Raw genomic sequence first — 24415 nt, 5'->3', positions numbered from 1 at the left:
CCATGGTTTCTTCCACCTTGCTTTCTTCAATCAGTAATACACTCTAATGCGCTGAGTGCTTGACTTAAAACACGGATAAAACCAAGGTGGGAGGTGTTACAAACGCGGTGGATGACGTCAAAACCCGATTTTTTCAAAGGGAGATATCTCGATTAATATTCGAAGTAGAAAGTTGTGGTTCGGCTGGATCTTATTAATTGTAGCTAATCTACAAGAATCAAGCATCGAAACACATTCTGTGATCAGCACAACTGACCCATGTCACTCAAGATTTGCAAAAGTTATCCTTTTTAGGAGGTTAGGGAATTCCTTGGACCAATGTAAACCATATAGGATCTCCTAAGAAAATGAGCTGTTTATGAAACGACTATATGAATATGATGAAGATAACCTTCCTAAGAAGGTACCGCGGTACTACCGTCCAAGTTCGAGATAAATTATTTTGAACAAAAGGCTCGTTCATTAATCATTCGAAACGACCCTTGAACTCAAAATAATATCTTGACCCGAAAATCCGGCAACACCGCTTCTCCGCGGTGTTTCTCAAATGTCACTCGAGCAATTAACATTATTATTTAGGCTCCCGGACGAAGCACTAACTGCGCATTAAACTAATGACATCGCCAAGACACATTAGTTTTGTTTTTAATTATCGTCCATTCCGAAACATTTTCCATATTTTATTGTTTCCGCCCCTCCGCGAGCCCGTTTCGCGCTATTTTTGATCCTCATCCGGGATGAGTGATTGGTGAAAGGTGGAGGGCGGCAGATCGCGTGACATTCACTTTTCAGGTGATTAAAATTTTTCCACGGTGCACGAGGGATCCTGATGATGTTTGCACAAGGGAAGAAAAAGGGGTCTGCTCAATTGAACGGAGAAGAATTTCTATTTTAATCAGTTGCAACTTCCATTAAATATTATTCGATGTTTTTCTTTTTCGAAATAAATTAAAACTTTAAAACAACAAGATACTTCGGGATTCTGATGACGTTTGTAGAGAGAGAGAGAAAAAAAGGTTTTCAGCTCATTGTGCGGAGAAGAATTTCGATTCTAATCAATTGCAACTTCCACTAAATATTACTCGCAAAAAAATTGTTTAAATCAACAAAAACTTTTGAAATAACAAGATACTTTTATTTATTTCTTTTCAAGTCAACTAGGTTTCTTGTTCAAGGAAACTTGAATTTTTGCGGGAAGTATTCGATCGAGGTACTCCTTTTAATTCGGAAATAGAAACTTTTCGTAGCGCATGGATGAACCTGTTTATCTTCCCGCACTGATAAGCTAAACGATCAAGTAATTGATAACTTTTTCACTGTTGACTTACGATGCAAAGGCTAACGAACAACACCGTTTAACTGATAATTTTGGCGAAAATGAGTGAGCAACTTTGCCGTATTCCCCGGTATAAATTACGCAAGCTAATGTTTTAAGTTTTTTTCAAATTCTTCGGGGAAGCGCTATGATTTACAAAACAGCATTAAAAAACAATCGGTATTGAAGTTGTTGGAGAAACGCACCTTCAGAAATATCCGAAAATTCCAATTTTAATCAGTTTGATTCATGTTTTAGCCAGAAAAAAACGCGAAGCAGCTCTCTAATCCTATTTGTATGTCCAACATTGAAGGATCCACGATAAATAAAAAATCCCTGAAGTTCTTACACTTGGTTTTTTTCTTTGAGCTCGGAATCTCATACGAGTATAACTGTAACTATACTGGTAAAAAAGTAGCTTGGATCTAAAGTCCAGACTCTTAAAAACATTGACAGGAAAAAATGCTCTTGATTCAATCGGATTTTTCCTTTAATCGAAGAGCCAAGCCTCTTAATTTAAGCGGATTTCCATTTGAATCAAGAGTATTTTTTCTTGTCAATGTCTTAAAGAGTCTGGACTCTAGATCCAAGCTACTTTTTTTTTACCAGTGTACAGCTTTTTTAAAAATATGTTTTTTTTTGTGTATTTTCAGCGATAAAAAGTTTTTAGAACTATCTTTTTGATCTAGTCTTGAAGGCTCAATTTTGAGAGAGCACTTGAAGACATTCACTTCGGATGATCTGATTATCTGAAGCGATCCCGAAACGCATCGTTTAAAGCAAGATTAAGATTTATTCTACGATATTAAAATATAAAAAATAATATTCGTAAAGAACGCTCTTAACACTCGATGGAGTGTATTTTCCGTCAAATAACTCAAGTCCCAATTTTTTGATCGAACTCGTCTTGCAATTTAATCCAACGTACTTATTTCAGAAAAACACGTCTATCGACAGACTTGTTACAACATGTAAATGCTTATGGTCTTTTGGTCTAGGTCAGCCCGACAAAGTTACGGCTAATATTATGGAAGTCCAGACTCACTATTGGAGAGAGAGACTCCACATTTTCATCACTTCAAAGATGAACAAAAAGGCATTTTACTCGTGATACAGCTCTCTTTCACACCAAATACAGTTCGGTTGAACCCAAACAGAAAAATCGCCTTCAAGTATGCATATAGGCAAAACGAGCTTCGGGACGTTCGAATAGTTGCTCAGGCGCCTTTCTTACCGGTGATATACACTCAGTACGTTCATCGCTTTAAATATGAATATCGGAGCGTTGAACTCGTAAACCAGCCCTCGTTCACACCTTAAACAATTTTGTTGAGCCCAAACAAAAAAAAAAGCGCCTTCATTCGTGCCTGAGGCATAACACGCTCCGGGACGTTCGAACAGTTCTGCCGTGATAGCGAAGAGAGCCGTAAGTGCAAAAATGAAGTTTTGAGAAAATGGGCCTAGAAGCTTCCGAGTGGAGCATTTTATTGAAAGAAGCCTCCGTTCTTTGTCAAATCTCAACCAATCATTCGATAGACCCTTAGAAATCATTTGGAGGATTAAAACTCGACCGGTTTATTTTAAAGCACATGAAAAAGGTAAAATTCAGTTTCATGTTAGGTTATAATTTGGCAAGACAGCCGTAAGTGCTATCTTCTGCGTGCTTTTGTGGTAGCGTGTTGGACACACAACAAACACATTTTCAGGTTAGAAATCGGCAGATGAGGGCGGCATTCCTCTTGAAAGCACTGTTTTCATTGGCTCTCATGCACCTACGGCTGTCTTGAAAAAAACTATGTCATTTTTTGTGCACTTACGGCTTTTTCATACGTCTCGTTTTCATTAAATTAGGATGAATTTTACTATTTCAGCTGTCTCAGTAATTTCATCTAAAAGAATTTAGACGAATTTTGAAGAAAACTCGATTTCGAAAATTTTGCACTTACGGCTCTCTTCGCTATCACGGCAGGGTTGTAATGAAGTGGTTAAACGGCGAATTTGTGCAATCGAATCAAATAAGAAGAAAAACGCTGGAAAATGTCGCCCGAACTGTGCACTGGAAAAAAACACATTGGATCTAGAGTTCAGACTCTTGAAAACATTGACAAGAAAAAATACTCTTGATTCAATCGGATTTTTGCTTGAATCAAAACGAAATCCGCTTAAATTAAGAGGCTTGACTCTTGATGTAAGCTAGATTCTGATTGAATCAAGAGTACTTTTTCTTGTCGTTGTTTTTAAGAGTCTGGACTCTAGATCCAATGTGTTTTTTTCCCCCAGTATATGTAACAAGGTAGTAAAATACGTCAGTAAGTTAGATTTTTTAGCGAATTTGAAATCAGCACGGCTCTCTTCGGTATCACGGCAGAGTTGCTCAGGCGCCCTCACACCGGCAATACACACGCAGTGCGGGAAGTATAAAACAAGGCGTTGGATCCTTACCTCGGCCGTTAACAGTCCTGAGAAATTCGCGCGCTGGGTTCCGATATCCACCGCGGAAAGCACATCAACCCCGGGAGCCCCTTCGACGGCAGAGACAGAAAACGCTAGAAAAGTAGAAAAAAAAGCCGCGACCGTTCCCGCTGCGAGGGAGCCAAATCACAACTGAACAGCCGGCCGGCCGACGGGATTGGGGATCGATGGGGTTGAATGGGAGTACTACGCGGCGCGTTGCCGTCCCGCCCCCCGAACGCCGGCAACCCGCACGGCAGTGTAGTTCCACGCGGCAACTATGCCATTGGTTGCCAGGGGAACGACCCCCCCTCTCCCCACGCGTGCCCCGCCGTGAGACGCAGCATCGGAGCTGGGCTCGGGGGCTGCTGCGCCCTTCGCGTCCTTGCGGGTGGGGGGCGAAGGAGGGGGGAAGGGGGGTGCCGCGCGTTCAACTTGTTACGCGAAACATTCAAATTCGCCGAGACAATTATGAGCTTCGAGGAGCGTCGCAAATTCGATAAGTTGCCGCTCGGCGTCCCGTCCGCGCGGTCGCCTAAAAAGTTACCGAGGGGGTGGAGGTGGGGGCGGGGGGATGATGTTGCCGAATTTGGGAAACGTTACAAGAGGTTGAGTTCTTGAAGGACCTCTGCTAGAAAACAAGAAATCCGTAAGGGTCTGTAGCCTTCACTGGAAAAAAAAAACACATAGGATCTAGAGTCCAGACTCTTGAAAACATTGACAAGAAAATGGACTCATGATTCAATCAGATTTAAGCTTAAATCAAAAGGAAATCCGCTTAAATTAAGAGGCTTGGTTCTTGATTTAAGCTAAAATCCGATTGAATCAAGAGTATTTTTTCTTGTCAATGTTTTTAAGAGTCTGGACTCTAGATCCAAACGAATTTTTTTTCCATTGCAGTCGATAAAAACCACCCGTTTTAATCAAGAGAATCGCTACATATTCCCTTCGTTTTCTTTGCCAATCGCTTTGTATATAACTTCATCTTTCGCTTTGTCCATTGCTACCTATGAGGACCCTACAGTTATTCCATCATTTTACCCCAGAGTCACTAAAAACCACTAGTTTCAACCAAGAGAATCGCTACATTTTCCCTCTGTCTTCTTTGTCTATCGCTTCTTCTATCACTATATGTCTATCGATTTGTTATCGCTTTGTCTATAGCTTTATCCATAGCTACCTTCGAGGGACCACACCGTCTGACCATCATTTTACCCATTTAGTCAGTAAAAACCACGTGTTTCAACCAGGAAAATCGCTACATTTTCCCTTCGTCTTCTTTGTCCATTGCTTTGTCTACCTCTTTGTCTATCGCTTTTTGTATCACTTCGTCCATCGATTTGTTATCGCTTTGTCTATAGCTTTATCCATAGCTACCTTCGAGGGACCACACCGTTAGTCCATCATTTTACCCATTCAGGCAATAAAAACCAAGAATATTTTTTCTTGTCTATCTTTTTAAGAGTCTGGACTCTAGATCCAATGTGTCTGTTTTTCCAACGATTGACATGCTCCTTTCACCGTTAATGGTAACCCTGGTTTGCCGTTCTTAGATTTTCTAATTCCTAGCCCTCGTCCTATATATGTAATGATAAACAAGGCGAAAAATATAAAGAAAAATACGACAACCAAGAATTCTTCTTCCTTCTCTTTTCACCTCTTACGTTCTCCTCTTCTTCTCTTTCCTCTTGCGCACAGAGGTTTTCCTCTAGAATCATAAAGGACCCCTGATGAATAAGCCGCGGCAGGGATCTCTCGTAGAAATAGCAGGAGATTTCTTTTGATTCAGACATTCCTTATACTTTGAGGAGACGTCTTGCCGATTTGAAAAAAATTCCGGTTGATTCGATGACAATTGAGGGGCTTTGAGAGCAAAGCGCACAAGTGCAGTTTTTGAAGAAAATTGAGATCTTAATGATTTCAAGTAATTTTAAAGAATGGGGTCAAACATTTGATTTAAAGTAAAATTTGTCTCAATGCATATTATGTGAAATTCGCTCCTAAAATCCAATTTTTAAGCTTTCAAAAGTCAGTATGAACCGTATTCCCGCCATAAGGATCCATTTCATTTCGAAACTTCAAAATTGTATTTCTCGAAATAGCAGAAACTGCAATTGTGAACCTTGTCCTCCGATACCTTCAATTCCTGTTGCAGCTAATGTACATCAACATTTCTCATTTCAAATAACAAAAAAAAATCCGAACCTAAGAAAACCTAAACCTTAACAAATAATTCTATGAATTAGAAAAAAATTCTACTCTCGACGGTACCTAAAGGATGCCCGTCATTCTTAATATGTTGGGGCGCCTTCAATTTCGAATGATACTATGCAATCACCTCTGTTGTGAAACAGTTGCTTGAGGCGCCGCGCCGTGCCGTGGCCGGCCGGCCAGCGCCTACGAACCTAAGTGGATACTTCAAGCATTGCGCAATGCCTGAAGTATCCCTTTAGGTTTGTAGGCGCTAATGCGCGTTTTGTCCTGGCAGCACGCGCCGCACAGTGTGTCAAAACCCCAATCTAGCTACTCAACACCTCTTCACGTCTCTTTTGTTCGGTTAACCACCTAATTTTGCACAGACATTAGTGTAAGCTTGAAGAGGGTTCACCTAAAATTTCAAAACTTAGTCATCAAAAGCTTCAAAATGGCGGTCATCTAAAAATCCTGTTCAACTCATGTAAAAATCTTATAAATTTCAACCAATTTTTAGGCGCCATATGTGACCAAATAAACTCCAAAAGTTTGTTAAATTTTGTTTATCGATCCAAAATACGTCCTGGAGGACGTCTTGGGCTTATGCATTCCACTTCAAAATGGTGCCATGTCATGTAACATTTCACAGTCGAATATAGACATTAAAATACCTTCAGAAATGAGTTACAAATGGTGCAATAGTCCCCTCCCCCTAATATCGCGAAAACGGTTCGTATATTCAGTCTTAAATTTCAGTGCATTTATGCGGTATGGGGTCATCCAAAGGATGAAAACAACCTCAGAGAGGCCCAAAATCGGGCAAATTTGTGCATGGCTCTCCGTGTTCTTTTTCAAACTTATTTCGCGCGTATGAGAATTTTTGAAATATCGGTCCAAGAATGTTAGATACGGGCAATAAATAAAGTAGCCGATGCAAGCAGTCGGAAAATCATGTCGTTATCTCTAGCAACTTGTCTCGGATGACCAGTCACAGGGTGGAATTTTAGTTATTTTCCTGAGCATACTTCCACACAGATAGAAATCGCACAGCGATTTAGTAAAAACGCAAAATACGTTAGATCGTGTGTATCACCGTAATTTTGCGGCAAATACGCGTCTGTTCAGCGGTTTTCAATATCGCGAAAAGTAAGAGATTTTCCCAGCAATTTTGGATTACGTGAAAAATTTCGCGTCTCTCCTCTGGGTAGCGGCAAATACGCGATTTAACCGACGGTATTTTATACAGGAGTGAAGAGTTACGCCTTTTTCATCTGAATATCGCGCAAAATACATGCTTGTTCCAGCGGTTTTGTAAAATCATAAAAGCTATTCTCATCCTAATATCGCGGCAAATACGCAATAATGCCCACCGGTTTAATAAAAACATAAAAGAGTAAGTGTTTTTAATCTGAGTATCACGGCATTCATAAGCGTCAGTAATCTAAGACAGGCAAAAGCCAAGATCTGCCTTCATTTTCGCGTGATACCACATACCAACTCCAGGGTTCGAATAGTTGCAAGCGTAGTTTCCACATTTAGAGATAGGACCACAATTTCTCTTTTAAATGAACAATTAGCTGTTATGGATTTACTCATCATTTTGGAATGCAAGAATAAATATAATGGCTACATACCGATAAGCAGTTGGCGACACGCACTCCTGAAACAGAGAAAATAACATTCAAGGGTAAAATAGGGAACATTAGAAAAATATCAGATCAGTGACAATATGAGGGTGGGTTTGCAGCGAAATGACGAGTTATAAACCGTAGCCTAGAAATCTCTACCCTTTAGATCCGTTCGATCTTTTTTAAATCAAGGGTGAGTTCTGAGAGAGTCTCATTCTATTTTAATCAGTAAGATAGCTATATTTTCGTTTCTCGTCAATTATTAATTTCGATACTGGCTTCGGATCAAACAGTAAGTTTTCCTGTGTTACAGTTACACCTACGGTTTTTCGGAAAATCTGGAAGTTTTAAGCAAAAAGGAAGCTGACCTAAATATGTTGTTGTTTTTGTTACGGACTTTCTGACGATTTTTCCGAAGATTTTCCTAGGAAAATGAGAAATTGCACATTAATCTTCGCAATTATTTCGCAGCAACCGCCCGATTTCCCAGCAGTTTTGTAAAAACATCAAAAATTACGCTAATTCTCCTAATTTTCGCGGCGTACACGCGAATCCCCAGCGGTTGATGAAAGACATATAGGATCGAACAATTTTCACCCAGTAGTGCTTGAAACTCGGCATGAAGTCTTAGCAGCCATCTGGCATGCAACTTGTTTTTTTAGGGGCCAAAATGAGCAATTGTCCTTTCGAAACGCATCGAGTCAGGAATATCCCATTGAATAGTAATGTTAGGACAAGACTCGATGTGTCACGATACTTGACGAAGACGGAGGGGAAGAATTGATAACACGATCGACAGATAACACCTTGCAGAATGCGCCGAAAAATCCCAAGAACGGAGTTTAACAACGATTTTCTTAGCGGCCAAAAGCGATTTTTTACCAGCAAATTGCTGTTTGGCCGGCGTCCCAATCGGGAAAAGACCTTGCAGAAATATTGAGGCAAGCTTGAGGAATATTGCAGAATGTTTGTGAAGTAAAGCTTGAAAAAAAAAAAACTTGAAACAATATTATGACATCCTTTGAAATCCTCGGTTGGCTAAAAAATTTTGTCTGAATATTTATTTTCCATTGAAAATTGAAGCTTTGTCTGAAGCTAAGCTGAAGTCTTAGCAGCTATCTGGCCTGCAACTTGTTTTCTTAGGGGCCAAAATGAGCAATTGTCCTTTCGAAATGCATCGAGTCAGGAATACCCTATTGAATAGTAATGTTAGGACAAGACCCGATGTATCACGATACTTGACGAAGACGGAGGGGGGGGGGGGGGGGGGGGGACTGATAACACGACAGATAACACCTCGCAGAATGCGCCGAAAAATCTCAAAAACTGAGTTTAACAACGATTTTCTTAGCGGTTATATTTCTTAGCGGCCAAAGGCGATTTTTTACCAGCAAATCGCTGTTTGGCCGGCGTGTGTTTAAAACACTGTTTTCGCCTCAATGTTGCGAAAGATACACGATTTTTATATACGCGAGCAAAATGTTAGAATGTCAGGAATATGAGATACGCAAAAGCATAAGATTCTCCTGCAATAGCGCGTGATACCATACATGTACACTCCAGCGTCCGAATAGTTACTCACTTCATTTCCGCCTCTTAAAAAGTGAGGAGTTACGCAAATCTCAACATCCCGAAACGTGCGCAACATTCCCAGCGGATTCGTTGAATCCTGGACAATTACGCGCTTTTCATCTCGGTATGGTGGGAAATGCACGATTTTTCCAGAATTTGTTTAGAGGGAGAAGAGAAATTACGCGTTAATCACCGCATTATTGCGGCAACTACGCATTATCATTATCACACATTTTTTCACAGAAAATAAAATCAATTCAAGATAATTTCTTGATAACTTTTAATTGGAATTTCGCACTCTTCGATATCTGATTAAGTATATTTAATTTTGCCTTTGTGACGCTTACTTAATATTGAACTCTATTCCAAAAGTAAAATGAATTTCGGAATAAATCTCAGTATTAGGTAAGCACTCAAAAGGCGAAATTAAAATACATTTATCTAACCAGATTCCTTGATACTTATACGCAACGCTAACTTGCTGAATTCGAATTAAATTTCAGCTATAGACTGTGAAATTCGATTGAGGAAAAAGAATATCGATCGAATCAAAAAACAACAAATTGAACATGTAATTTTAAGTACGTACCAGGAGAGGGTTATCCAATTGCCCGACGCCACGCTGAAAGCACTCATAACACTGTCACTAAGCCTGAACTAAAAAACTTGGCCATAAGAAGATATGAGATATTAAGGATAAATAGTGTGAAAAAGTGCACAGTTTCACTGTGAGGTGCACAAAATGTACGAATTTACTGTTCTGATTTAAATTCTGCCCATGTTAGGTGTGTACAATTTATGTAGTTATACAAAGCAAAAAAATAAAATAAAATAAAAGAGAAAATGATCGATGATTTTGTATAAACGACCAATTTACTCAAAGAATATGCGCATGACACTTCATAGAAACTTCTTTCAAATCCTTGCTTATGTCAGTGGACACAAATGCAGCGATAGTAATATTGATTACTTCCCGAAAAATGTTTCGTGAGACTATTATTCGTCACGTGGTTCAGCAGTCTTAACGTAAATGCATTGCTGTCAACTTAATGCTGCATATTTCTAGACGCTTGACGTCAAAAAATTTAAATGCATGTTTCCGTTATCAAATTTAAGCGCTGTCGTTATAACGAATTCATTTACATTTGGATATAATATTTTGGAATAAGTATAATTTTGTCACTGGTCCGATTTTTATTTGACTAATGAGACATTTCTCCAATTTTTCTCGCCAGTAAAATAATATTTCCAAATTTTTTTCGGCTCAATTATTTATAGATCTAATAGGGTATTTCCATGAGGAGTAGCGGAACAATTCAATTACTTTATATTAAGCACAGCTTTTAACTTCGGATTATTAATCTTCTCCAATGTCTCTCATCACAAAAAAAAAAAAAAAAACCAAAAGGTACTCTCCACTCAACTCATAGATCTCCGAAGTTATCTTGTCTCACAATCAGCTCAAAATGTACGTGCTGTCGTTTCAAGTAATTCATCTACATTCGGATAAAAGTGGGTCTAGATTTTGAACAAAAACAATATTTCTTCTCCAATTTCTCTCATCACAAAAAAACAATAAAAACAAAAGGTACTCTCAACTCAACTCATAGATCTCCGAAGTTATCTTGTCTCAACTCAAGGTGTAAGTGCTGTCGTTCTAACTAATTCATCCACATTCGGATAAAAGCTGGTCTAAATTTTGAAACGCGTGACAAGTTATTCGTCTCCAATTTCTCTCATCACAAAAAAGCAAAAGGTACTCTCGGCTTATCTCATAGATCTCCGCAGTACTCTTGTCTCAACTCAAAAAAGTACTAGAATTGTAAGTGCTGTCGGCTCAACTTATTTATTTACATGCTGATAATGTCAGGTAAAGACCATGAATAGCGTGAAGTTTCATCACTGGACGGAACTACTTTCATTTGAAAAACTTTGACTATTCTCTAATTTCTATCACCATCAGTGAAGTAAATCTGAACATATTTTCCACTCAATTTATAGATTTGAATGCTAGTGTGTTTCCATTAAGAGTCGCAAGCAATTCAATTACTGTATGCACGGCATAGAGGAAATGTACTGGACGAAAAAAATTGGACGAAAATTCTTGAAACCCGCGGCATAGCTCCTCTTTCGGATTAAAATAAATTCCTCCACTAGTTCTCATCACAAAAAAACTAAAGATACTCTCCGTTCCACTCATAAAACTAAGTTCTCTTAATACTCATTTCAAAAATCTCCTAATTTGTAAGTGCGATCCGCTCAACTCATTCATCTGCATACTGATAAAATCGGGTTTAGATAGTGTATTGCGCATTATTTAGTCATTGAACGTTAAAATTCCCATTTTTTTAAGGAACACGTGACCTTCTCAAATTGTTCTGACCAACAAAATAAAATTTAAAGAAGTATTTCAGACTCAACTCATAAACCTGAATGCTAGTATCTTTCGATAAAGAGTAGCGAGAAATTTACTCACTGTGCGTATGTTAGTCTCCAAGTCCTCTCGTCAAAGAAAAATTAAAAAACGAAAGGTCCTCGCTATTGACTTAATTCATGGATCAACTGATAATTGATTTCGTCTCATTACAAAGTGCAGTCGTCTCAACTCATGAAACTACATGCTCATAATCGGCTTCAGAATGCAAATAGAGAGTAAAGGCCCGTTACTGAGCGGTCCAGTTTTTACTTCAGAGGCCTTGTGAATTCTTTTCCCATTTTGTTCATTTGCAAGATGATATTTAGGAACTACATTCGACCTGACTTAATAATCTGAATTTTAAAGTGTTTTAATTATGAATATTACACAATTTTGTCACTAGTTGCTGCAGTTTCTGTCGAATGCGTTTACATTCTCCTCTCGTGTCTCTTGAATAAAACAAAAAATTAATAAATGATGACATACGAAAAAACGCATTATGTTTACTTCCGTCTTCACTCATATGTTTACTTTCGACTGGACTCATGAATCGGCGCGCTTATCATAAACAGCATGTACAGGCTTACATCTGAACTCATTTTCTGACTCACCTAAACGTTGAAGTAGCTACCAAGTCTTCTAAAATTTCTGTCTCATTTTTTAAGTGCGTTTGACTGAACTTGTTTCGCAAAAAAACAAATTAGGTCCATGCTCTCAACTAAACTCAAAGAACTACTTTGATTACGATACGCCTACGTTATTGGCAGAAACAGTCTTCAAAATTGTTTTCGAAGAACAAAATTCGATGCAGTTGTCAGACCTAACGGAATATCTTGGTAGGCTCCTCTTCTGAAGTAAAAAGGAACAATTCCAGGTAAATTATCTTCCGTGAGAAATAAAAATGAGGATTCAACCTGTGCCAAAATTGGAAATGCCCCAACGTTATAAACGAAAATTAACATAATTTTCCCACGTTCCCTCCCAATATTTTATCCATTTGACAATTTGGCGGCGGGACCACTACTATTCACTTAAGATTTCCGCAGTAAAAGAGGTGCTTGAAATGATAAAAAAAATTATTGCAGGTGAGGAGGGAAAATTAAGAACACAAATGGTCACGACAAGATAGAGAAGAGGAAGTTAAATGAAGGATGCATGCTTCTACTTAAGACAAGGACGAATTTGAAGTAAATAGAAAATAAAAGAAACAAGAAGAAGAATGGAACGATACCATAACCAACCCACCACCACCAACACCATGTCACCATGAAATATTTCGTGTCGGAACGACATGCGATATATCGCATCGATTGGTTCCATATTATCAGCTACCAGTCATTTTGATCGAATTTTGCAATCGCATTCCTGTTGTCCCGAGACTAGAGAAATCACTCACCAAATCTGAGAAACTAATTCAACGTAATAAAGACAGGGTCATTTGGCGGAGAAATGTCGCATTTGATACTGATATCAAAACTGCTCTCGAATGGGATATTTCTCCTCACACTGACCCTACCTTTATCACGTTGAATTTGTTTCTCAAATTTGGTAAACGAATTCCTCAGTCTTGTGACAACAGGATTGCGATTGCAAAGTTCGATCAAAATAACTAGTAGCTGATAATATGGAACCAATCGATGCGATAAATCGCATGTCGTCCTAACATGAAGTTCATCGATTCCTTTTAATCGCCAATTCCTCATACATTGAAGAACTCCATTATTAGAGGTCTTGGGGCAAGGAATGCCCATGGGGGATTTACGATGTAAGTACTTTTTTCGTAAAATTTCGTAAGAAACACGATGATGCAACAGTTTTTTCTGAAACGAACTCCAAAACTCCAAAAAGCTCTGAAAGTTGAGGCCCTAATCGAGGGGATATCCAAAGCTATCCTGCGAGTCCATCTCTATTTCTAGCCAAATCTCAATGCAAAGATTGGAAGTAAATATATCAATAGGGTTGCCACCTTGTTTGGGGACTCCAAAACTGGAAACACAGCAACCCTGCTGATGTAAAAACTCCCCATCTTCGTATGGAGAGTTTGCCTGGATATAGAAGTGGATTCTCAGGATAGCGTTGGGTATCCCATCGATTACGGCCTCAACTTTCAGGGCTTTTTTGAGTTTAGGAGTTCGTTTCGGAAAAGAGCCTGTGGCACCATCGTGTTTCTCGCAAAATTGTACTTAAAACGCAAATCCCCGACACGTCCAAGAACTTTAGGTATTGTTGCTCTCCACCATAAACCATTCAACATTCACACGCTCCCTAACCAGCCATTCAATCTATCACACGCACACGAACTCACACCCCCACGGCTTTTACAAGCATTGAAAGCTAACCCAAGGTCATCGACCAGGGGTTGCTGCAGGACCGCCGTCCACGGCAGGGTTGTTGGCGGTCGGGCGGGTCCGCAGACGTCTCCTTCTAGCGCGTGCCACGCGGTCCGACCGGGGTTGGGGAGACGACCCGCATGACGTTCCCTCGAGCACTCCATCCTAGCTAGATCGGTAGAGTGCAGTGGCGTGGCGTGCTTTGCGATATATCGATTGTTATGCCATTTAAACCTATGGAAAAGGATCGATAAACAGGGTGTTCGCAGCGAACACCCTGATAATCGATTCTTTACCATAGGTTTTAATGGCAGAACAATCGATACATCGCAATTCACGCCCACTGAAAAAAAAAGCTCGGTAAATATGGAACCACGATTTTGTTCGGTACACACAACCGAATTATTCGGTCTGTGCAACCGAATTGCTCGGTTTGTGCGACCGAACTGTAATAAAATATTACAGTTCGGTTCACTGGACCGAACAGTTCGGCTGAGCAGACCGAATAATTCGGTCGTGTGTACCGAACAAAATCGTGGTTCCATATTTACCGAACTTTTTATTTCAGTGGTACGCCACTGCTAGAATGCCGTCTGACAGAGTGGTCGAAGGACGTCCGTCCTCCCAACCGGCGAACGGACCGCATGGCCCGCACTTTAACCGGAACAGACGGTGACTGGTCGTAGTTGCACCCCCACGGCACAGAGATGCAAGTAGCTGTTGCAGCGGAACTTCCGGGGCCCCCATAAAGGTACGGCACTTGAGACGCGCAATTTGGCGACCTTTCGATCATCAAAGGAATCTTTTGATAGATGGTTACACCATCTTTGGTCGCCAACTTACGCAGACACTGGTAAAAAAAACCTCTTGGTTCAAGAGTGCAATTTCTTGTCGCCGGATTTAAGAGTCTGGACTCTTGTTTCAAGCGGATTTTGAATTGAATCAATGCAAAATCCGCTTGAAACAAGAGTTCAAGACTCTTAAATCCGGCGACAAGAAACTGCACTCTTGAACCAAGAGGTTTTTTTTACCAGTGTCTGCGTAAGTTGGCGACCAAAGATGGTGTAACCATCTATCAAAAGATTCCTTTGATGATCGAAAGGTCGCCAAATTGCGCAGACACTGGTAAAAAAAACCTCTTGGTTCAAGAGTGCAATTTCTTGTCGACGGATTTAAGAGTCTGGACTCTTGTTTCAAGCGGATTTTGAATTGAATCAATGCAAAATCCGCTTGAAACAAGAGTTCAAGACTCTTAAATCCGGCGACAAGAAACTGCACTCTTGAACCAAGAGGTTTTTTTACCAGTGTAAGACTTGCGCGCCTTAAGTGCCGTACCCAAAGGTGGTTCTGAGTGATCTTTGGACGAGATTTGCCACAAGGTTGCGCTGCTGATCTCGTCCCCAGATCACTTAGAATCACCTTGTTCATCTGACAATTTTAATGTCAGCTGATGAATTTATAAATTTTGTCACGAAAAAGGTTAATACAATTCAATTTGAGACAATGACTTGCATTGACTAGTTGATATTGATTTATGGTATATTTTAACTTTATAAATTCAAGGAAAACAACCTTGAACTTCACCTCCGCCCTTTTTCATTGGCACCCACCAATTAAAATCTACGGGAGTCTATGATACGATTGGAAAATAAAAGGGAAAACGAAAGATAGGGGAGAAAGGTCTACCGAGAAGGAAATGGTAGTAACGCATGAAGTTAGTACACGGGTAAAATGAGAGAGTTTGGTCAGAGTAAGTTGTTACATTCGTTCGTTGATTTAATTGTTCTATCCTGGTATAAACCGAGTCTTATCGGAGCGTTCATTTTTATTTAATCTTAAGGCTGTGTATGTCACTCGGTGACCTCACGACTGTTAAGGGAAACTCACGCATTAAAGAAAAACATCACATCCAGTAAGTGTCGATAAATTCCCTTGGGAAACTCTTACAGGATTTGAGCATTCGATTTGATTTTAATGTAAAACCTGCACAATTATTTAAAAATCTTCGACTAATTCCCTTGGAAAACCCTTACAGCTTTTGAGCATTCGATTTGATTTTAATGTAAAAACTGCTTAATTATTTAAAAATCTGCAAGTGCGATACAACACAGAGTGTGGATTTAACTTCAACTTTTACACGTAATTTATTACGCAAGGACTTGAAATCGTTTGACGAGAGAAAGAAAAGAAAAGAAAAGAAATTATTCAACTTCATTCAGGCAAAATTCTTTCTGCACCGAGAGAACAGTTGCCAACGTAGACTTCGAATTTTGGCAAGTAGGGCATACGGAAAAATTTGACTACTTTCTCAGTGTAATAATTCATTGCGAAACACGATGAAAAATTTTAAATTAATAAAATGAATAGTCCTAAAATACTGAAAATTTACTTAATACCAGAAGGTTTGGCGATAAATATTATGAAAATCTGAAATTGTCGCCAACCCCCCCCCCCCCCCCCCCGAAAGGATACTGCTAAACCTGATTAATGAATTTTTGAAGCATTTAGAACTCTGTATGAATTGATTGTTGATATCTCTGCTTGACCGTTTCATTAGTAATTGTCATGCTTTCGCAAATCTTATTTCAGAACACAAATAATGTGTTGAGTAAATTTTTAATGTGAAAACTGCTTTGTCTTCAAAGTAAAATCGTCAAAAGGAGACTATGAACTTGATTACTTTTAATTCACGAGAGGGACAAATAGTTGATGAAATCTTTAACTGAAAAGTTAGGTACCATTTCTTTTTTTCTGCCGACAATAGTTACGATACGTCACTTAATTCAAATCCATTTCCGATCACACCAGAGATAAGCTAAAGAAACTTATTGGACGACTTGATATAGTGTCTTTAATACACACGATGTACCGTTGTTGACTAATTTTATTGTACCTACAGGGGAAACAACATGGGAGGGGAAAAAAATGTTTGAGTGTTGAAGTTTTGTACACTGAGGTCTCTTTATCCTCCTAGAATAGAATATGACACTGTAAGTGCGATTCAACAAAACTGCTGAATTCAATGATGTTCGTAAAGATTCAAACTTCGTTGAGAACGCAAAGTTCAACTTCAATAGCCAATATAGCAGAGTTATTATTTCTTTCTCATCCATAAAAACGCGTATCTGAATACGGAAACTAATGGCACGCAAGTTGTTTGAAACGGAAATAGTGAATTTCTTTAGCACAATGTGATCCAACTGACTTCTAAAGTGACAAAGATTCTTTAAAAAATTGTTTAGAACAGAAAAAAATGCTTAATCTTCCTTTGCAGGTGTAAATAAGGTAAAAATTAAAAGCGATAAACAGATGGATGGGTAAATATGACTGAAAATTAATGAAAGATAGAACTCATTCTTTCTTTTTCTTTTCACGCAAGTGCGGTTGTTGAAAATTCTGCAGTATTGCTTGTGGGGCAAGGAGGAACAACGATCAATTTCATCAGTGACATAAAATGATGAAAAATCTTTAAATAATAATCATTGATAGAACTGATCCATGGACTGTAAGCTAGGCACTTAATTTTACAAATGCTGAAATTACACGCTGAATACAGGGAAACTGAATGTGGGTGTCATCGGTCCGTTGTTGAGTGGTGTCCTGAATTTTGCGCGTAACGCCAAAAATTAAAAATTCAGCAACCGATGATGATCGGTTATCAGTTTGTCTGCACTATTCGAATCAAGTTGATGCAATTTTGGAAAAAAAACACTCTTTACGACAATGCAGCTGTTGAGCAATGACTGACGACCCCAATGCTCAGCTCCCAAATTCAGAGTGGGATTCCGGCTTAACATAAATGAAAACGATGTGTCCTGTTTGTTTTTCTGTTTTTTCTTTCTTTCTGTTTTTTCTTTCTTTCTGATTTTTCTTTCTTTCTGTTTTTTCTTTCTTTCTGATTTTTCTTTCTTTCTGTTTTTTCTTTCTTTCTGATTTTTCTTTCTTTCTGTTTTTCTTTCTTTCCGTTTGTTCTTTCTTTCTGTTTTTTTTTTTTTTTTTTTTTTTTTTTTTTTTTTTTTTTTTTTTTTTTTTTTTTTTTTTTTTTTTTTTTCTTTTTTTTAATTCAACTACAATACAATTTTACAAAATAAAGCTTGCGTATCGTAAGTTGGCTCGGAAAGTCATTTGATAAATAAGCAATTGCCGCCGCGGCTTTAGAAAATGACTGCCGTGCTAATATACGGTGCGCAAGCTTTTTACAAATTTGTTTATTTCATTAAGCCCTAAAACCTTTTGGGATAAAATACTCTGCCATTACATCCCAAAGTCTTCGCCGTTGGAAGCTTTGATTTATGAGTCGTAACAATGTTTCCTGTCCGAATTTTGATCAAAATGTACATTCCTTCGTATCGTTGGTCTTCTTATTCTCCTTCCTAGTTGGTAATAAACATTTCTGACAAATTCTGAAATAAACTTGTTTGATGATTTTTTCATAGTCTTGACCAAGAAAAGCCACAGTCTCGGCTCCGTATCACAATATCTGTATCGCAGTGAATTTGTCCGGTTTGACGGTATCATCGTTCAGCAATTATTACTCATTGCTTCGCAAGAATTTGAGTACAAACAGACATGAGACTTCTGACAAAGCAAACGTCCTTCACTCCAGGTTTCGGAACGGATTTCAAGATATGTCGATTGTAGAAACAGAATAGAGTGCGATCAACGGGTTGGTGGCTCTGAGAGAGACAGATGTCCATGTGGATGTATTGAGCCGATGGCGCTGGACTCTCTTGCAGGATAAAGCAAGGCATGGAGGCAGGCGAATGCTGGTAAAATATCTGAATGATGTGAGAAATTCAAATTCTCAAACGGCAACCGAGTTAACTGTGCAACAAGGAGCTTGCATACAGGCAATGAACATTTTTTCATTATATTGATTTGATTGCGTAGAGTATTGACGCATTAGAGCAGAGAAAAGTTTCTTGAGATTTCGCGTCTTTTCTCGGCGTTTCCTGAGAATTTTGCTTCGCCACGCAACAGATTGACTGAATACTTTTTCCTCGTGGTATGCGGGCCTTCATCTTTGACCCCCAGCACATTATTTTTTTCCCCTTTTTTTATTATTATTATTCTTGGTATGTTAACAGCAATCTACGAGGAATATGTATCAGTTGACTTTGGATGAGACGCCTCACAATTATGATCACTGGCATATCAAATCACGGGTAGGGAGGAACTTAGCGTTCTAAATTCTCCAGCAGAAGACATACTTATGTGATTGTATATATTTGGTATTATGTCCGTAGACATCATGGGGATTTCGGCACATCCATTCTTCAAGCTTTTGAAATTTTCAGGGATTAAGGCCGAGTAGAATCTGTTTCTGCAGATTTACTCGTCAGTTCCGTGAAAGTTTGATGCCACTTGACGATCAGACACACTGACTACTGGGCAAAAAAAAAAAATTAATTCAGGGATTAAGGCCGAGTAGAATCTGTTTCTGCAGATTTACTCGTCAGTTCCGTGAAAATTTGACACCACTGGGCCAAAAAAAAAAAAAAATAATTCAGAGATTAGGGCCGAGTAGAATCTGTTTCTGCAGATTTACTCGTCAGTTCCGTGAAAATTTGACACCACTGGGCCAAAAAAAAAAAAAAAAAATAATAATTCAGGGATTAAGGCCGAGTAGAATCTGTTTCTGCAGATTTACTCGTCAGTTCCGTGAAAATTTGACGCCACTTGATGGTCAGCGTGTCTGACCACTTGGCAAAAAAAAAAAAAAATAAACAAAGTAAAAAAAGAAAGGATGTCGTTAAAGTGTGCATGTTTTCGCTGGAGAACCCCACATAGTGAATTTGACGTCCATGGTTTGCGGCGCCTGCAATATTGCAGATATACTTCACGCGTATCTACTCCGGGGGGTAACTTGCGCGGTCATGCGTGTAAAGTGCAGCGCCCGAGACAGGATGCGCATTTGCGTGGACTTTAATAAACTGTAGGCGTTTATGTTCTTGCATGTGGACATTCGGCGATACCTTGGATTGATTCATCATAAATCTGCAAAATGACTATGACTAAGCTGCATATTACTTGGGCGTAATTCGACACAACTCCGTCTGAAGATCTGTACTTTTTGTGGCGGCTCGAAAACATTGAGCGATGTACGTCTTCCTGGAGTTACAATACCAGCTTGCCGGAAAAGGTTTTGGCGTTGGTTCCTTCTGGTAGGCATCGGAGAGGACGGTCAGCTAAGACGTACATGGATTGCGTCCGAAGAGAGATTGATAAATGCCAGCTTCCGGAAGATCGCTTCCATGATGCAAATATTAGTCAAGAATACCAATGATATGGTTCACTTTCAGATTTAGGTTGAAATCGTTAGCACTGTGAAACCAAAAAAGATTGTTATCATCTGATGATATGCTAGTGTAAAGCACTCGGCCGAAACTGTTGCAGCATTGACAAAAACATTCTGCTGGAAAATATTGATGATCTGGTCGATGTTGAAAATTCAATCGATACTGATAGCAGAAAGGAGAAAAGGTTGATCTGAAATGCTGACGATGTGCTGTATCTTGATTACCGGATTTAATCTCGATTAGCTCCAAATAATTCATCAAAAATTACAAGGACATGAAAAGAAAAAAGGCTTCTGCTGTTAAAATCCGAAGATTTAGCACCGTCGGATAAGCTGAAGTAGCCATAACACAATTATCTTCGTGAGTCAGTAGGGATGGACGAAAACAAAACTGCATTCCGCATAAATTACATTGTGGCTTATGCATTTTGCTAGAGGAAACTGGTTAAAACGAACCACCAGTTTCACGGTTTGTAGCGGAGGTTCGGTATCGGCCGATGATGAATGATGATCCAAGTGTGTCACTGAGGTAGGAATTTGACTGTATCATCGAGTAAAATCTGCGTCAGGTCAAAACAATGCTTGATATGTGCTAGACATAAACTGGTTCGGCTTCACGTCGGCTGGGTTTTTAGACATAGAATCCAGCAACTCAATACGCAAGTCAAGTCCAAACCGGCAAAAAATGGAATTTGCAATGGCAGAGCAATAAAAAGGCCAACAGGCAGGGCAATAGGCTGTCACATGAAAATGACGCTAAGATATAGGTTTGAAAGATCAATGCAAAGATCAACGAGGTTATTCAGCTTGAAATCGAACTACATTGATGATAAAAAAAACCCACTTCTACCTCGCAGCAAAATCAGCGACCAAGTTTTTTTTTGAGGGGGGGGGGGGGGGTGTCATGCACGTGACGTTACCGGACTACGTGTAACGCAGAGAGAGCTTTCCTGGTTCGGAGCTGTATTGGAAAATTTTAATTTAAAAAAATGCGAGTCATGAGTCATGCCTGTGAGCAAGTTAATACAAAAATTGAGATGGCTGCTCTCATAACCTCGTTGATAGAATTATACGATAAAATATATCGCGATCAGATAATGATGATCAAAGAGAGGGCCAGAAAAGGCAGCTAGAATATTTTCATTTGTGGCACATTAAAAACAAACCTTATGAGGCTTGGAGAGAATACTTTCAAAACAAGTGAATATTGAACTTCCTCGGTAAAAAGGCGTAAGAGGCTTCTGATGATGCTAAGAATGGCAACGTGGGTATTTAATTACAAGCAACCAATCTGAAAGCTTTCGTATGAATTCCCCCGAATTTTCGTTCACTATTGTGTGGAAGCAAGACGGCAGTGAATGGAGTGCATTTTCAGTGAATGCGATAGAAAATTGCACAATCTTAGCAGCACTGCGCAGATCTTAAACGTCCTTTTACCGAAGAAGTCCTCGATGTGATAATGAGTGCTGCGGGGTTCGTTTTTACGGTTTAAAAGAAATATATTCTCATGTTAATAAAATTAAAATTTCTTTCAATTTCCTTTGAAAAAGACTGAGATTCAAAATAATCATGGATACATTAAAAAGATAAAGTGAATTAATACGTTTTCTATTATGAGTGCTATATGGCTATTAATTTGCAGCATAGCAGGCAGGGTGCATGGCCCCCTGAAAATGAATATTTTCCGACTAGGAGGCAAAATGTTGGATACGAAAATAATAAGAATTTTTCTGTTTCAAATTTTTGTTATTCTTAGTTTTTGATTTCAAAACGACCAGATCTATGAAAAAGGAACTTATCGTGAGAGGAAAACTTTTCATCTAATTTTTGCAAAAATTTAAACCACGTGCTCAAATGTCACGTGTCAAGCGCGTCAATATTTAAGCTTTACAGTCAAACTTGCGCCAAAATCCAGTGTTACCATTTAACTAAAATTTGAATGTATGAAAAATAAGGTTCTTCTTCGCAGATCCGGCAACTGATGAATTAAAAGAATTTACACTTTTATGCGTTTCACGCGTATTGATTTTCGTTAAAAAATAAAAAAAAGATAAATTATAAATAAATAAAAAATAAATTACAATAAAGTATGAGTGAAATAATTCGTGCTCTTTACAGTCCATGGGAATTGTGATCGTTAGCAAGAAACGAAACATCATTCATCGTAAAATACACTGCGGGGCCGGGCCCAACGGCTAGTCCAGGTTTCTTCAATGAAAAAAATATTGGGATATTTTGTACTTTTTTTTTTTTTTTTTTTTTTTTTTTTTTTTGTGCGACTTAAAATCTGGATCACTTTTGCACTTGGGAACTACATAAAAGCAAATGCAATTTTGCTTCGATTCACAACTTCTATGTTCACAATAACTTATAGGAAGCAAGTCAAAACGTGACATTAAAAGTGCAAGTATCTCATTTAATTCATTGTTTTAAAGGTAAAAATAGAAACTATTAGAAACTCCCAGGTCACACACTACCATTGCAGTACGAAAGAAGTTGTGTAATCTAAATAGCAATGCAATGCAGGCAATTTTTAATTGCAAATCGCAATTAGTTCATTTGATGACCTTCATCCTTATGACATCTACCTACTACTTGCTCTCATCGTCTGTTTCGTCTCTGCCCGCACGCAGTGCGGCGATTTCGGCCCGGCAATGAGAACAATACTGCCGTGTTAAGGAAAAAAGTCGTACGAGCCTTTAGATGTGGCCACATTTCCTTCAATGAGAGTAAAATTTTAATCGGGAAAATTCTGAATATTCTTTTTTTACAAATTTTTCAAAGAAATGTGTCCGCGATTTAATCTAAAATATCTGAAAATATATGAAAATTTCAAGGTGAACTGGGCAGACCTTTCCTCACAATTACATGTTCTATTCGATGAAATTAGTTAACTCTCAATGTCGATACGACGTTTTTTCTTGGCACGGCAGAATCACTTCGAACGCGTTTCTAGGACATTCAATCCTTATGATATCTACTTCCTATGGGGTCGTTCATAAATTACGTGAAGTTCTAGGGGGGAAGGGGGAGGTCGAGGAGTGCGTTACGCGATTTTTTAAAAATATTAAAGAATAGGGACTTACGTCACAAAAGCTTTACAAAAGGGGATGGGAAGGGAGGGGGGGGCCAAAATTCCGAAAAAAAAGCTTCACGTAATTTATGGACTAATTAAAATTAATGGATACCTAATTGCTCTCACAGCCTGTTTCGTCTCTGCCCGCACACAGTGCGGCGATTTCGGCCCAGCAATGAGAGCAATATAAACCTTTTTATAAAGTGTTTTGAATCTTTTAAAAAGCGACATATTTTTGATGACTTTTATGATCATTCGCAGCCAAAATCTACGGGAGATGGAGCTCTTCTGAATGCATGGATTCAACTGCGTCGAAAGCAGTGCATGATCATGGCCCACAATAAGACCTTAAATAAAGTTCCGCCGACAGCCCCTGACGGTTAGGCAACCATATAAGTCCCAGTGGCTGCACGATGTGCGGAGGTTGACAACGTATTGTCTAATTCTAATGATTAATGGTGTTTCATTTTTAGTTTGGTCCTCCTACCATTCGAAATATTTCAACAACCGTAAATGCGTGTATGAACAGGTACACTAAACTGAGGAGAAAACTAGCAAAGAAAACGAAGAATCTCGATGATAAGTCATTGATGCTCTTCATAGACTGGCATAAAATTCTAAGCGTATTGTAGATTACTGTGCACATTTGAGTCCGTTCCTGATAGAATAATGAATGTTTAAATTGTGATCTTACAAAATGAGTTTTCAAAATAGTAAGTCAATTATGAGAATACTTTAATTTGAAAGCGAAGCTACTCACGAGTGAATCTAAACGAACATCTATATGAGTTTTCATTGAATGACTGTGGAAGGCCAGGATTGTAAAATGCTCTTCGGAACTATATTTAGGCTTGAAACCTAGTAAATTTTGTTCGGAGATGATTTCACGAGGACCGCGAATTATGATTGTATAAAGCGAAGTCTTAAAACTTCGGCATAATAAGACTCAAATTCATCTTGGTTGGTACCCAAATTATACGTGTGATGTTTTTTTTTTTTTGAAGATAGTCGGCAGGATAGCAGGATTCAAATAAAGATTTAAAGCTTCAAAAATTGCTTATTCTCCAACCCGTAACATTGAAATGTAACGCGCGCACGATGCAAAAAAGCGACCGCACGAAGACCTACATGTCAAC

The 24415-nt window shown here is 38.8% G+C and overlaps 2 protein-coding genes across 2 annotated transcripts in view; one reads left to right on the top strand and one right to left on the bottom strand.

The window, feature by feature from the left end:
• Positions 1-4118, bottom strand: part of Dscam4 (Down syndrome cell adhesion molecule 4) — a 250674-nt gene extending 246556 nt beyond the window's left edge. The window contains exon 1 of the mRNA XM_072304740.1: positions 3758-4118. The gene's annotated coding sequence lies outside the window, so the exon portion shown is untranslated. The remainder of the gene's footprint in view (positions 1-3757) is intronic.
• The window catches only part of LOC109033352 (uncharacterized), a 65123-nt gene extending 41212 nt beyond the window's left edge, over positions 1-23911 (top strand). The window contains exon 2 of the mRNA XM_072304739.1: positions 23753-23911. Coding sequence (XP_072160840.1) covers positions 23753-23911 — 159 coding nt within the window. The remainder of the gene's footprint in view (positions 1-23752) is intronic.
• Positions 23912-24415: the final 504 nt, after the last annotated feature.

The sequence above is a fragment of the Bemisia tabaci genome, chromosome 9 (genome assembly GCF_918797505.1).
Source record: "Bemisia tabaci chromosome 9, PGI_BMITA_v3".
In the NCBI taxonomy this organism is placed as follows: Eukaryota; Metazoa; Arthropoda; class Insecta; order Hemiptera; family Aleyrodidae; genus Bemisia; species Bemisia tabaci.
Note: the sequence above shows the minus strand (reverse complement) of the source record. Positions and strands in the feature narration are given on the sequence as shown.